The sequence below is a fragment of the Tenrec ecaudatus genome, chromosome 2, assembly GCF_050624435.1.
Source record: "Tenrec ecaudatus isolate mTenEca1 chromosome 2, mTenEca1.hap1, whole genome shotgun sequence".
Taxonomy (NCBI): domain Eukaryota; kingdom Metazoa; phylum Chordata; class Mammalia; order Afrosoricida; family Tenrecidae; genus Tenrec; species Tenrec ecaudatus.
In genome coordinates this window covers 144,052,337-144,069,035 of record NC_134531.1, presented here as the reverse complement: position 1 = coordinate 144,069,035, position 16,699 = coordinate 144,052,337, and the positions used below count along the sequence as shown (strand labels likewise).

The following is a 16,699-nucleotide window of genomic DNA, read 5'->3' as shown; positions in this document are numbered from 1 at the left end:
TGTGCATATTACCCCTCTTCTACTTTTCACACATTGATTGATGTATGATGGTGTGAACCATGTAGACCTGTAGATCTGACTGTTGGCAGATATCTCAAGTGGTTATCCTTTGGGCACATTTCTTTAGCTGGTCAGCTGGACTAAATCCAGGCACTTCGTTTTCTCTCCTGAATCAAAACTGAGACTTGTCTCCAAGTAAATGTGAGCAAATATTTTGTCCTTATAGTAATGCTTTTCTATAGCTGTTGATTCCTTAAGACTTCAGTTATTTTCATTAGAAAGATTTGCCTTTAGATTCAGCTGCAAATTATAACATGACTGTGTTAGTCCAGGTAGACTAAAAAAACAAATCCAGAGACACTTATACATGTAAGAGAAAACTTTATATCAAAGAGCAATTTTACATTAAGAAAACATCCAGGTCAAGTCCATAAGTTCGATATTACCCCATATGACAATGCTAATCCATAAATTCCTCTTTAGACTCACGCAGCTCTGCAATGATGCTGAATGCAGGAAATTCACAGGCTAGTGGGTGGAAAGTCTTGTGGATCCAGTGGTAGTGAAGCATCTCTGTGCTGGCGTGGGTCCTCTTGGCTCCTCCAATTCCAGGGCTCTAGCTACATCAGTATAGCTCCATGTGGCTTGTCAGCAGGAAGATGATGCAGAGAGGGTCTCCAGTTTCCAGGGTGGAATATAGGAGTTCCCAGAATCCTCCGGCGAAGAAGGTCATGCCTACATGGAAGCCTCATTGGCTAATGACATGATTGACAGAGTGTGCAGGTAGACTCCATCCCTTTGCAAGTTGACAGGAAATTATGTAACTGCCACAATGACCACTTAAAAATTCTGATGTATAGCTGTGTGACTTGGGCCCACAATATTTTCAGTTTTTTTATATGTAAAAGGGGCCAATGTCTTTACAGCAAATAACTTTTAAAGTACCGCATATGCTTGAGTATAGGGCAATCCGAATATCAGCCAAGGCACCTAATTTTACCACATAAACGGCATTAAAAATGTGCAGTATATGTGGTATTGAAACTTATATTTGGTAGTCATGTTCTCTTCCTTGATTTGACTCTCTTTGGTTATTGTTGGAAGTAGATATAGTTGGTTTAATTATTTTTATTACTTAGGGGCATGTACCTACTTGTTAAGCTGCTTAATTTTGGCAGATCCTTGTTTGTTCTCATTTAGATATCTTCTCAACAAATTTTTAAAAATAAAAATATATGTGACATTTACCATTGCAGCATTTGTATATGTACAGTTCAGTAACATTAATTACATTCGTCATGGGGTACAACCATTAATACTGACTTTTCCAAACCCTTTTCATTTCCCTAAAACAAGCTCATTGTACCATAGCAATGTGTTAGCGTATTGCCTTATGTTAAAACATTCATCATTTTCCTTTTGCCTCTTCCTCCTGTTCACCCTAGGAGCCCTTGTTCTGTTATCAGGCAAGGATTGGACTGTTAACCACAGGTCAGTGCTTCAAGCCCATCAACCAGTCCTCAGGAGAAAGATGAGGCTGTCTGCTCCTGTTAATATTTAAAAAGCTCAGAAATGTTACATAGGGTCGCTATGAGTTGGAGTCATCCTGATGACTGTGGGTTTGGGGTCCTGCCCACACCTGGCAACTACTAATGAACTTTGGTCTCTACATATTTGCCTATCTAGATATTACATATAAATGCGATCATATAATATTTATCCTCAAGTGACTGACTTTGCTCATGTTTTCAAGATCTATCCATGTTGTAGTGTGTATCAGCATTTCCTTTCTCTTTCTGGCTGAGTAATACCACATTTTGTTTGTGTGTTTATCTATTGGTGAACATTTAGGATATTTCCTTCCACCTTTTGGCTATTGAAAGGAGGAGGCCAAGCTGTGCTGAAGGTTTTAGCAAGAATAACACCCCCCCTTCCCCGCCCCAACAAAAACAAGACTCCAGGAATTGATAGAATACCATTTGAAATGTTTCAAACTGATGCAACCCTGGAAGCATGCACTAGTCTATGCCCAGAAATTTGGAAGAGTACCTGATCAACTGACTGGATGAGATTCTTTATTTGTGCCCATTTAAAGAAAGGTGTAACCCAGTAAAAGGTAGAAATTATTGAAAAATAGAATTCATATTACTGTAAGTAAAGTTTTGTTTAAGATCATTTAGAAATGGTTGTATCAGTATATTGAGAGGGAACTGCTAGAAATTTAAGCCAGATTTAAAAGATGTGGAATGAGGGATTTTGTTGTTGATGTAACATGGATTTTGGGTAAAAGTTGAGAATACTAGGAAGATATTTACATGTGCTTCATTGACTACGTGAAGGTATTCGTGTTGATCTTAAATTATGGATAAAATTTGAAGAACCCTTAATTGTGCTCCTACAGAACCTGTACATAAACCAAACAGCAGTCATGCAAGCAGAACAATGGGGGATGCTGCGTAGTTTAAACAATCAAAAAAGGCGTGTGTCAGGGTTGTATTTTCTTTTAACCATATTTACTCAATTTGTATGTAGTTGTTGTTAGGTGCCATTGAGTTTTCTGACCCATAGCAACCCCATGTACAACAGAAGGAAACACTGCCCCACTCCTGCACCATCTTCACAAACTGTCCTTATTTTTGAGCCCATCGTAGAAGCCACTGTGTCAGTCCTTTTTATTGAGGCCCTTCCTCTTTTTCGCTGCCAAGCGTGATGCCCTTCAGGTTTCTCCTAACATGACCAAAGTAAAAAGTCTGTCCAAGATGAACTCTCACTACCCTTGCTGCTAAGGAACATTCTAGATGTTATTTCTTTCAAGACAGATTTTTTTCTTTTGGCAGTACATGGTACTTTGAATATTCTTTGACAATACCACAATCCAAATGCATCGATCCTTCTTCATCGTCCTTATTCAATGTCCAACTTTCACATATAAGGGGACTGAAAACACCATGGCATGGGTCAGGCACACCTTAGTCCTCATAGTAACATTCTTGGTCTTTAACATTTTAAAGAGGTCTTCTGCAGTAGATATACCCAGTGCAGTGCATTGTTACATCTCTTGACTGCTGCTTCGATGTGGATCCAAGCAAGACAAAATCTTCGACAACTTCTTCATTTGCCCTTATGTTATCTATGGGTCCAGTTGTGAGGATTTTAGTTTCCTTTCCATTGGGTTGTAATCCATACTGAAGGCTGTACTACTTTATCAGCAAGTGCTTCAAGCCCTCTTCACACAGCAAACAAGATTGTGTTACCTGCATATCTCAGGTTGTTAATAAGCCTTCCTCCATTCCTGATATCACATTCTTCATATAAGCCAGGTTCTCTGATTATTTGCTCAGCAAACAAATTGATTAAGACTGGTGAGAGGATACAACCCTGGCATACTTTTACTGATTTTAACCCATGCAGTATGCCCTTGTTGTGTTTGCATAGCTTCCTTCTTGATCTGTGTACAGGTTCCCTATGAGAGCAGTTAGATGTTATGGAGTCTTCTTTCTTTTCAAGACTATCCATAGTTTGTTATGATCCCCACAGTTGAATGCCATTGTATATTCAATAAAACACAGGTAAGCATCTTTCTGCTATTCTTTGCTTTTGAGCCAAGATCTATCTGACATCAGCAATGATATCCCTTGCTCCACATCCTCTTCTGAATCTTGCCTGTGAATCTCTTGATAGCTCCCTGTAATGTATTGCTGCAACCGTTGTTGGATGAACTTCAATATCATTTTACTTGCATGTGATAATTATACTGTTCTATAATTTGTGCATTTTATTGGTTTATCTTTCTTAGGAATGGGTACAAGTTATAGATCTCTTCCAGTCAGTTGGCCAAGTAGCTATTTCCAAATATCCTGACATAGATGAGTGAATGCTCTCAGTACCTCCAAGTGCTTTGCAAATAATAATTCTTGAAAAAATTTTTTCTTTTTAGGAATTGTATATATGCTAAAAAGTAAGGCTTCATTTCCTAGTAAAATTAACCCATTAAGTTTAATAGTGAATTGGGATAGTTTTAAGTACCCTCATAATTGAGTCTTTAACATCTTGAGCCATTTCATCAATTATTCTTCACATGGTATTATTGCTCAAAGAAATTTTGTTTGTAATATTTGATGCTGGCTGTGTAGCACTCTGCATATTGCCTTATTTACAGCTGGTAGAATTAGTCCTTTACCGTTAATAATTCTTTTCCTGAATTAGCAGTCAGTAATGAAATTTTGTAAGAAGCATGCAACCATCACCATCTTGTTTGGATGCCGTTCAAAAGCATTTTGCCAATGTTGACTGTCTAAAAATGTTTTTTCTTAAGTGCTTGAAAATAAGATAAATCTTTGTCTTATCAGCATGATGCTTGTCAAATGTCTTTATAGTCTTAAAGTCTTCAAAGCTTCATTTGATACAACCTTGCAAAGCAGGTACATTGGTAATTCATTGTTTGTAGATGACTGTATAAAGCTGTAGTTGAAATAGTCAATACTATATTGTCTAAATTTTCCTTAAGATTACCCCTGATAATCTCTATAAAAGTAGTTTATCATAATGGGGGTATAAAATTGTCAAGAGCTAAAGCTATTTATTTTTTTTAAGAGCAAGCTAAAGCAATTTACATAATTGAAAAATGGCAATTTCTTTCACTGGAAACATTTTTTGTAATAGTTATTAGAATAGCACCCATGACATCAGATATATAGTAGTTTTTGTATAAGACAGCAAACGACAAAATACTAATGAAAGAAATAATAAACGGCTTTTTTCTTTGCTCAGCATTAGTCAAGAAATTTAAAAAATATATCAGTATACAATTAAAAATCAGTTAATAGTTTTAGTGTACCCTTATTTAAATAATTTACTTGATTCACATACCTTATTTACTAATTAACACAGATGGTTTGGTAGATATAAATAAATGTTTATGATTATTTTTTATAATTTCAATCCCATTTTTGTGAAGATTGTAATAAAAATTGGACAAATATATTTTCTGTACATTTTCAGTAGTGTAATGACATGGCTCCTGCAATTTTACTATTAATAAACACTGGAAGATACATAAATGTATGATAGATGTGTAAGAAAATATATAATATGTATAAATTGCTGTTTTATTGAAACAATAATAATATAATTTGCTTTGTATATTCTCTTTAATCTGTAAAGATTCAAGGTACTGCATATGAATTTAAAAATGTAAATATTTATTGTACTTGTGCTATTGTTAACTGCTTATTACTCAATTCAGAAACTATCTAAATTAGAATTCCTACTGGTTGCCTATGAATAGTATTGTACTGTAAACAAGTCATTATGCACACTTATTCCTGCTGATGCATATGTGACTTCTTGACAGTGTGTTATACTGTGTAACATGCTTGCCTGCCAACACTTGTTTGTTAAGACCTGTTGGTGAACTTGACCACCAATTGGTGATAGCTTCTATTTTGTGTGTTTATTTGGAAAATGATCACTGTAATTTTATATCACACAGCTTATGAAACTAGTAAGAATAGGCTTTTAATTTTTTTCTTTATGCTTCCACTGCTCTCTTATTCAAAACCTTCTGGCCATTTGCATCTGAGGCTAATACTGCCCCTCTGGATTATTCCAATGAAACACTTAATTTTATAGTTTCAGAAAGCCTGTATTGTGTTGCTATGAGTTGAAATTGACTTGGTGGCAATGAGTTTGGTTTTGGGGATGGTTTGTGAAATAATGTGTACTACATGTATTACCACAATTTGGTAACTGTACATCCTACAAAGTATGCTTAATTCCATTGTTGTGTTGTTGCTTTGAGAGGAGACAGAATTCCAAGTTCACGGTTTTGGCAATGCCATGTTTTCTCAGTCTCCTGTGGGAGACTCTTTCCTTACTTCTTCAGCCCCTAATGGCTGCAATGTTTCTTCTTCTTCTTCTTTTTTTTTTGGACACTGTAACTGGTGTCTGCTTTGTCTTCTGTTTGTATTTGTCCTCTTCCTTTAAGAACATCCATCATTGAGTTTTAGGGCCCACTCACAATCCAGGATAATGTCACCTTGATATCCTAACTAATTACATATGCAAAGATACTTAAAAAAAGTTTTTTAGATACTAATTTTTAAATCACATTTTGAGATTCTAGGGGGACCTAATATTTTGGGGATGCTATTCAACTCACTACAGATAAGATGTGAAGGGAATATTATTAAGACTTAAACTCTATGTTCTATAATTGATTGTAATGATTATACAACTCTTATTGAGTGATTTAACTACTGAATTATATGATATGTGGATTATGTGCCAATAAAATTATTTTTAAAATAAAACAAGGGGGTGGGGAGAGACGACAGCCAAGAAAACCGTCTGTGGCAGTTGTACTGTCATATGTAGTTGCCGTTTTTGTAAATAATGACTTTGACAGGTACCTAACAAAGAAAGAGGAGCCCAGGTGGTGTAGTGGTTATGTGTTGGGCTGTGATTGTCATGGTAGGTAGTTGGCAGTTGAAAACCACCAACAGCTCCGGGACAGAGACTGGGCTTTCTACTCCTCTAAACAATTAGTCTTGGAAACTGTGAATCAGCATTGACTCGATGGTAGTGAGAGAGTTTTTATCAAAAAGGATGACAGCAAGTGCTAGGTGGGTTTGAATTGTCAAATGTTAGGTCCCAGGGATCTTTTGTTAATATATAGAAATAAAATTGCTTTTTAAAATAAACAAAAAGACAATTGTGCCATCATGGTGAGCTTGGTTCAAGTCCTGATGAGTGACTAAGGATTATAGTTTCCATCCAACCAGTGAGTCTGGTCTTTTTTACGATTTTGTTTTATTCCACACTTTTCTTCCCCTCTGTCTAAGACCTTATAATGTGAATCCCTTTCAAAGCAGTTTGTAGTAGTTGTAGTCAGGCACCATCTGCTTCTGGTCCCAGGGTCAGCGAGGTTGAGGTTTGTGTCACCCACTGTTCCACTAGATCAGTTAATTCCAATGTGGCTACAGTGTGCTTTACTCTTAATTGTTCTGGATGGGGAAAGACTAATAGTTGGTATCTTACATGGCTTCTCCCCCCAGTCAAGACTACCAGAGCCTCTTTGTGGACTGTGTCATGCCATTTGGCCTCAGTGTGCCTGAGACTATGGTGCTAAAAACCCTAAGCCTAGTGATTGTGATTACCTCTAGATGCTTGATTATAGCTAAGAAGTATTAATAACTGTGTCTCTAGTATGCTGTAATGTACTCATGAATATTTTGATAGCATAATAAATATCTATGTAGAAATATCCTCTGTTAAGCCTATACATATTCATGGGTGTTGTCACATTTTCTTTTCTATGTCTGTCTAGCTTGTGTGTCCATCTATGTATCCACTTAGAGATTATTGTTATTATAGAATATATATATATATATATATATATATATATATACATACATACATATATAAAATAGTATTTACCTCTGCTCCTTTTTGTATTCCTTCCGGAGTCTTTCTTTGCTTTTATGTTTAGTTTTTTTTAAACTGAACTTCCACTTAGTACATATTTTCTTTTCCTAAATTTAATTAACATGCCTACTCTCTAGTTAGTGATTTACTCACCTGTCCCTTCCATCTGTTTCCTTTACTCACTCACTCAGTGCCATCGAGTCAATTCTGACTCATATCACCCCTATAGGACAGAGTAGAACTACTCCTGTAGATTTCCGAGATTGTAAAACCTTAAAAGGCCTCATCTGTCTTCCACTTGTAGTAATCAGTAAAGAAAGCTTGTTTGTTTTTTTATTGGGGGATTGGGTGGGGGTAGGTGGGGACTTAAGCTCTGAAAAAGGGCTGTGAAATAAGACTAAGTAATGCCAAAAAATTATTTTGGAGTTCTTAGATAACTTTATTTTGGGTCATTCTCCAGTCGAGGTGTTCTCAGGAGGAGTTTCTAGATAGAGGCTCCAAGTGAATAATATTTAGTAAGATTGGAACAGAGGCCCACCCTCTTTATATTGTGTGTGTTAAGCTAGGAATAAGTGACCTCTTAAAATTCTATAAGACTACGGTCATTTTATCATATGGCAATTAAAGACTGAGAATTTTCATAGATAAAACAACGATTAAAAGTAAGGACTTTAGGAATGGTGCTCTGTGGATTCGAATTCTTGAATTAGTTGAAAGGACTGTAGGTAATTTGGTGAATCTTTATGATGGACTACCTCATTGAAATAGAGATTTTAATATTATAAATACTCTCTTAATTGCTATCTTCATCATCATTGATGCACTTCTTCAGGAGGGAAGGAAACTCATAACCCAAAAGATTTATGCCTTTGATTGTGAGGATGAATTTGTATGGATGCATTCATTGCCCCTACTCTCTCTAAGAAAGATATGCTTTTCAGGTTGTCTCCATAGAGTTTGGTCATTATTAAGAGGACACAGGCGGAAATAACTGGTTCCTGCTAAACAAGATTTACCAGAACACTGAGCTAGCCCTTTTAGGATGTATAGAACTTACCTCTAACAGATTCATAAAATGAGTTCTCATTTATTATACATCTATCAAGGCTCCCTTTCATTTATGTCTTGAGGGAATCAACTTGGCTTTTTTTTTTTAAAATCACTTTATTGGGGGTCCGTACATCTCTTATCACAATCCATTCAGTGTGTCAAGCACATTTGTACATTTGTTGCCATCATCATTTTCTTTCTTTTTTTTTTAACAATTTATTGGGGCTCATACAATTCTTATCACAGTTCATACATATACATACTTCAATTGTATAAAGCACATCTGTACAGTCTTTGCCCTAATCATTTTTTCTCCTCTTTTCTTTTTTTACATTTTATTAGGGACTCAGACAACTCTTATCACAATCCATATATATACGTACATCAATTGTATAAAACACAACCATACATTCCCTGCCCCAATCATTCTCAAAGCATTTGCTTTCCACTTAAGCCCCTTGCATCAGGTCCTCTTTTTTTTTTTCAACTTGGCTTTTTAACATAATTTCATTAAGTATCTCTGAGGATCTTTACTATAATAACTTGGCTTTGAAGGCATTCTTCAGTTGAATGGATATTTTAACAGGCTTTAGAGCAGTGGTTCTCAACCTTCCTAATGCCACGACCCTTTAATACAGTTCCTCATGTTGTAGTGATATCCCCCCAACTATAAAATTATTTTTGTTGCTACTTCATAATTGTTGTTTTGCTGCTGTTATGAATTGGGCGACCCCTTTGAAAGGGTTGTTTGACCCCCAGGTTGAGAACCGCTGCTTTAGAGGATGTCATTGGAAGTAATTGTTTACGAAAAGGTTCCTTGTGGGAATTAGTTTTCTCCCTTTCAGTTTTTAATGTTTCTCCTGTTACTAATCAGACTTTTTGGAAAACCATACCAAATGATAACACTCTTACGTGCATCTGGACCCAGGAAGAGTGTTGTGGTATATTTTATTAAAAGATTTGTTTAAAACTCTTAAAATTCATTAGACCAAATATTTAAAACTTATTGTCAAACAGACACCCCCCACCCCCTTTATTTTCTGGCCTTTTTGCATGGAAAGTAGAGAAAGACAACTGGTCTGCTATGCACATGTATTTATATCAGTGTTAAACTGATTCTTATTTTATTTAACCTGTTTTATATAATGAAACCTAGAGACTTACCAGAAAGATAATGGTACAGCTGTTTACTGGAAATTAAGTCTTTCTGGTTCTGCTAGGAACTGCCCTTCCCCAGCATGTTTTAATACCTCTCCATGGGAAAGAATAAAGTACATATGTATACTTCCAAGTGTAAATTATGCCTTTGACTTTGCGCGATGCCCACCACCCCGACAGAATCATTGAAGACAAACTGGATGCATATACAAATGTGAAGAAAGTCGGTGGTGCCTGGCTATTAAAATATAAAGTGTCTGGGGTCATAAAAGCTTGAAGCCAAGCAAGCGGCCATCTAGTAGGAAAGCAACAAAGCCCACATGGAAGAAATACACCAGCATGTATGATTATGAGGTGATGACAGGAACAGATATCAGAATTCCAAAAATAAACTCAAGGAGGTGATGGAGAGGGGTCAAACTAGAGACCCAGAGCCCATCTGTGGATAATTGGACATCTCTGTGCAAAGGGGCTGCATGGAGGAGAAAATGCATCTGGTTATTTTTTTTAATTATTTTTTTTATGTCTTACACTGACTGCTGTCTCCCTTCACCCAACTCCTCTAGTTCTTTAATCCCCTACCCCCCACCGTTATGATCTCAGTCCATTCTCACAATTCCCGCTACCTAGGTACAGACAGTGGCACAGATGAGAGCTTTCAATATACAGAATTCAGAAAAGACAAACCCACTTAGAAGCTGGAATGGGAGCAACAATTCCAGGAGGATTGGAGGAAAGGAAGGGGGAAAGAAGGGAGAGAAGGGGGAATGGATAGCAATGATGCGAATAAGCCCCCTCAGGGGAAAAAATGCCAGGATAGTAAGTGAAGGGGTAGAATGGGTGGTGTAAGATATATGTAACTAATAACTGTATAGCATAAGGGTTTGCAGGGATGGCAGGGTGGGGGAGGAGGGAAGTTAAAAATGCTGATATCAAAGGCTCAAAAAGAAAGATCATGTTTAGAAATTGTTGGTGCCAGTAATGGTACATGTCCGTTTGAGATAATGGATGTATGGTTTATTATAATATGTGATGGCCCCAATAAAATGATTTAAAATAAATAATAAATATCATGCCTTTTACTCTAGTCTTCTGAAAATACTCCCATGTTTAGTTCTGAGTATACCGTATATACTTGAGTATAAGCCAACCCGAACAATAGACAAGTCACCTAATTTTACCACAAAACTGTATTAAAAATGTACTGAAAACTTGGCTTATACATTAGTATATATGGGAATGAGGAAGAAAAATGAGAAATTGAATTATTTTTATGGTATAGTCCCTGATTATATGTACTGTCAAAGATTCTCCTTTGTAATTCCTTTATATATTTGTCTTATTTATACTCTTACCCAGTTTAGGCATTATAAGAACTTGAAACTCTGTATAGTATTTTGCCTCTTATGAGGTCACATATAGACCTTTACAGGTAGAGGAATGGCTCTTAGTATAGGAAGTCGTCTCACAAATAGATTTTATTGCTTATTTTTCAGTTTATTGTAAAGATGTGGGAAATTGAAATAATTGGATGCTTTTTTCTTCTAGATTAACTGCTGAAGTACTGATCGAGTTCTGCGCTTCTTCAATGAGGAACTACAGGCTGATCTTCTGCCATAACCTCAAACAGCCATAAATGACAGAGGAATGCTTGCTCAGTGAGGGTAGCTGGTGCAGAAGCCATTTTTTAAACTTAGGTGTTTAAGTACTCAAAGGTAAATTTTCAAAACTGTCCCATGCCTTAAATCTATAGAGATTTTGGTCCCCAGATGTTGTAATTGTTAGCTGGTACCAGATGGGACAAATAATGGCTGTTGCTTTTGTAAGACTGTTACTTTATGATATTTGCCACCCTTATGTTAATTTTTGCTACTGTTTCTGTGGGTTGGCTGGATTGTTTTCCAGTCATATATTGATTGTAATACTCTTTAGACCCAGTACCTATTATAATTACATTTGGGCCTTATTTAGCCTTGAGTAGATTTTTCTTGGTATTCTGTTTGTTTTCTCTTGCTGTGTGCATGGGATTGTTTCTTTGGGGTGATTTTAATTTTTTTTTAAAGGCAAGGAATGTCATTTTGCCAATCTAACTTTTTTTTCTTTTCCTTTCTTGCACAGAAGGCATAGATATTGTAGAAAATGGATTTTTCTTGGGATTACTTACTATATTGGAAGCAGTCATCTAGAAAGAAACAGACATTGTTTTTTCCCACTATTTCCTTACTGATCATAATTCCTATAAAACTAAGACAAATAGCTTGTTTTTTTCTGAACTATACTGGCTCTGGAAATTGTTCTTCTGAATAAGTATGAGATAATAATGTTGATAAAAAGATATTCCCATTGAAAGGTGATGTACAGAACTGGAAACATGCCCGTTGTTTATAAAAAAAAGTATTTGGCTGCTCTGTCATACAGAAATAAGAACTGGTTAATCCTGTTCTTATTAGCCCATCATTTAAAAAAAGTGGTTATTAATCTATCTGTTTATAAGAAGTGATTATGAATTGAGAGGTTATATGATCTTTGTGTAGCAGAGTCCAGAGGTGGATTGGGTTTGGCTTTTTAATCTATGTCATTAATCAACTTGGTTTAAAGAGACCCTCTTGAAGCCAGATTTATCCCTTAACATGTATATCCTTGATACTTTAATGCCTCTTGCTAAGTTTTAGGTGATCAGTTTTCACTAGTGTTGTTTGATGAATATGCAAACACTAAAAGCATTCACAGCTAACTCTGCGTAGTTATAGAAATACTTAAATAATTGTGTAGAACTTTATTTGTAGAACACGCGACAGGCCTGATAATTGGAAGATATTTAAGTAGATGACAACACATTCAGGTGTAAAGCGTCTATCTTTAATGTATTTAGTCATATTGCCACCTGTTAATCATTGTAGTCTTTTTTTTGTCTTTCATTTGGCAGAAAAGACAGCTTTGATTTCTGGCTGCAAAAAAGATATGAGGAAGAGCTCCTCCCCTTCCTTGAGTAACTGCAACTCCGTTCTTGCTAACAAAATATTTGGAATTCCACTTGATGAGCTGCAGCAGGGAGGACATCCAGACAATGAGGTTCCGTTCCTAGTCCGCCACGTTGTGGACTATATTGAGGAACATGGTATACATTTCCTTACTTTGAAGGCTAGCCTCTGTTTTAATAAAACACAATCTTCCCTTTTTGACCTTGGAGGTGTTTTTTTTTTAAGTATCAAATTCATATAATGAGGAAAAAAACTATTGAAAACATTTTAGTTCATTTTCTACTCAAACTCATATACTTAAAAATTATAGTTGCTAAGCCAAGAACATTTGTAGTGGGGGTGATAGGAATCTTTTTAATGGATATTAAGGGGCGGGATACACTAGACAGAGATAGTTTATTTCTAGATATGTAATTTGAAGGTTTTTAACCAAATAAGGGGAGCCAAGAATGACTTTCCTAAAGTCTGAGAATGCTTAGTTGATTGGAGAATGACTATATGTGGCCATATAGTCAAAACTGCAGCTTGTTTAATTTTTGCCTTGACCTAATGTAGGAGGTCTGGAGCAACAAGGACTTTTTCAAGTCAATGGAAATGCCGAGACAGTGGAGTGGCTTCGGCAGAGATACGACAATGGAGAAGAGGTGGATTTGGTTAAGGAAGCCGATGTTCCCTCAGCTATTAGTCTTCTTAGGTTTTTCCTCCAGGAGCTTCCTGAACCTGTTATCCCTGGCAGTTTACATAGTCACTTGATGCAGCTTTCTCAAGGTAACACAATTTGACTACTAGCAGCTTGTCACTAGTAATTTCAATGGCCTTTTCAGAAATCTTGACATGTAAACAATGATTATAGTAAAAAATCATTTTATTGGGGGCTCATACAACTCTTATTGCAATCCATATATATGTTACCAATTGGTCCCAGAGTGTGTATGGTCTCGTCAAGGGAAATAGTGTCTTCTGAACCTTGTAGTTCTATTTACTCTTTGTAATTTGTCTAAGTCTAAAGTGAGGGTGAAAGGAGATAGAAAAAATATGGAAACAATAAAGAGCAAAGAGTAGGAAAATAGAGAAAGGAGGAAGAAAAAAATAAACATGAAAGGCTACATACGTGTAACAAGATGTCCACTAGTTTTAAAAGATGTTGCTTAATGGTGGTATTAATATAGGTTGATGATTCTCTTTGGTTTGATAAAACTTCTTATCCCAAATCAGAAAACACTCTTTTATTCTGGACTTGGGACAAAACTTGGACACTTGTCTAAAGGAAATAAAATATAAGTTGAACACTTAGACTCCAAACCCAAAAAAGCATGGGGGCAGGGGACTGGGAAGGCATGTCCATGTTGGATTAGTATTTTGATGGCTTAACTTGAATGGAGTGGGGACCAAAAATAATGGAGACAGGCAGAAAGATAAAAGAGCCAAAAAATGATGAAATGCTCCTGTTCTTAGAGCTTAATGATCAGATAATGGAGGTGACATGGTCCATTTTATAGAATAATTCATAAAGTTGACAGAAACATCAGATTTGCTTGAATTCCTGTGTTGTCCGCCCCCCCCCCCCCCCAGGTGTGCTTGTTATTGTGGAGCCCATTTATGTTTTGCATTTGGGCTTCTGGAGAAATTCAGATTGTTAAGAAATTATAACTACTTCCTTTGTGCCTATCCCTTGCATCGTGGGTATTTAAGAATATATATATACATATATACATAAGCAGTATATATTCAGAGAAAGAATATTTCCTTTTGAAAGTGTGTTCATTCATCTTACTTTCCTGAAATTTTAAACAGTTAAATTATTGAGTATCTCTGATTACTGTGTTAAAGGTTCATACAAAGATGTTTTATATTCCTTTTACATACACTTTTTATATAGCTAGATGATAGGGCTCACTTTAAACTGGTTACATTCAGGACTTATTAGCTTGACTCAACCCCCCACCCTCCTCACCCCACCCCTATTATTGAGCCTTCTGGATGGAAAATCAGGCTTCCAAATGAAGTGGCATTGCTAATAGCACCTTATTTTTTTAAAAGCATCATTTCTTTGTTTTGAATTTCTGAATCCAGTTCTTCATCTTGAATTTTTTAAGTGTTACACTTAGTCACCTAAGAAGCATTTTACATCCATTAACTATGTATTGGAACTGCTTTGTTAGGGTTTTCTGAACCTTTTTAATTACTGTAGGCCCCCCTCCAATTTTTTCATAATGAGAAATTTACATGTTCCTCTCGACTAATTTTGAAATAAGTCTTTAAAGTTGCAGCAAAGACCACAAATGTTTTTTAAAATGATTAGAAATTTACAAATTGATAACTAAGATTTAATGGCAGTAAAATCATTGAATTTTAATGGTACTATGTATCAGAAGCTGTATTCTTTGATACTAGGATTTTCACTTTGATTTCTATTTATGTAAAATTATAACAAAATGCATTTATTGACATTGTTAGAAGTACAATACGTAATTCTTATAGGTATGTGCTATGTTTTGGAAAGCCTCTCTTCTCTAGAAGCTATGCAGACACTGGTGTGGAACTTGAGGTGGTATTTGCACTTCTGTTAATGTTTTGTTCATTCTTCCTTTAGTCATTATTTTGGAAGGTGTCTAGGCCTTTGAATAAATACTCCTCTTTCCATGTACTGTAGTTAAATGATGTCAATATTTTAGTTGATGCTTACACAAGCACATGAAAAAGATGTTTTTAAGGTTATAGGGGCAACATTGCTGGAAGATATGTTTCAACTTGTGTATTTCAAAGATTTTTTGTTTTTAATTCTTTTGTGGTAGCAGGACACTTTAGTATGGCATTCACTGATGTGATTAGAGCTTTTATTTAGACCACGGTTTCACATCCTTCGTGCTATTCACATTTTAAGCCAAGTAATTCTTGTTCCAGAGGTTATTCTGGGAATTAAAGGATGTTTAGCAGCACCCCTGGCCTTTACTTGCTAAATACCAATAATATCTCATCACCAAACTTGTGAAAATAGATACATTTCTATTCATTGTCAGAATGCCTGGGAGCTCAATTACCCACAGTCCAAAACCTCTGGGAACTGTGTTTTCTAGCAAAAAACAATGTATAAGTAGCTGGACAACCAACTATTACCTAAACCAGAATGCCTGGGAGCTCACTGGTTTTTTATTTTTAGCAAGATTAGATATACATATGATGGAATCTCCCCTATACCTAGCAATTTTTTTCAATCATTTTTTAACCTCCCCTCTGTATTTTTTTTTTTTTGAGAAACTTCCGTGCCATATCTTTAGAGATTTCAGAAGTGGCCTGGTAAAGATATAAACCTTTTTTTGTAGTAGGAATGGACCAGAATAAACAGTTTTTCATACAAAATCAGTATTGTCCACAAATCTTACCTACCCCCTTTTATCAAGTGTTTGCCGTTCAACGGAATGGAAAGTGTCATTAATACTGGTAGCTTTTATTCCTTCTCTCTTTTGCTCACTAGTCATAGTGTTGACATTCGCCAGTCCATTCTGACTCCTCATAGTCAGCACTGATTTTGAGATACAGATTAAATTACGTAAGAAAGTATTGAAAACTAAAAATATGTATGCATACATGTATATATATATAAAGTATGAATGACCAATGAGAAATAGATGAGGAAACATGAGTTGAGTTGAATTCATTTTATTTACCTTCCTCTCTAACATCCTCCTCCCCCTACTTAACCAGCGAAATGCAAAGCCTAAAGTCATTTGACCCTCTCACAGAGGAAGTGGGGAGGTTTGAATTGTGATAGTAAAAGGGTGATGTGGGTGGAGTAATGCGAACCTGGCAGAATATCTGAGCTTTGCTTTTACCTCATAAAAAAATAACCTGTCATTATGTTTTACAGATTATAATAATGAAGATGAATTTGGAAGAAAGTTGAAATTCCTCTTGCAACAGCTTCCACCTGTGAATTACAGTTTGTTAAAGTTTCTGTGTAGATTTTTAGCCAATGTAGCATCGCATCATGAAGAAATTTGGTCTGCAAATTCTTTGGCTGCTGTCTTTGGTCCAGATGTCTTCCAGTAAGTTGTTTAATAATTTTTTTGTTTAATTAAGAACAT

General features: G+C 35.8%; 1 protein-coding gene across 11 annotated transcripts in view; it reads left to right on the top strand.

Moving 5' to 3' along the window:
* Positions 1-16,699, top strand: part of FAM13B (family with sequence similarity 13 member B) — a 97,202-nt gene that overhangs the window by 20,457 nt on the left and 60,046 nt on the right. For all 11 annotated transcript variants that reach the window (XM_075541604.1, XM_075541602.1, XM_075541599.1 and 8 more), the window contains exons 2-5: positions 11,182-11,348; positions 12,560-12,751; positions 13,170-13,382; positions 16,483-16,660. In XM_075541604.1, coding sequence (XP_075397719.1) covers positions 12,595-12,751; positions 13,170-13,382; positions 16,483-16,660 — 548 coding nt within the window. In that variant the 5' untranslated portion in view covers positions 11,182-11,348; positions 12,560-12,594. The remainder of the gene's footprint in view (positions 1-11,181; positions 11,349-12,559; positions 12,752-13,169; positions 13,383-16,482; positions 16,661-16,699) is intronic.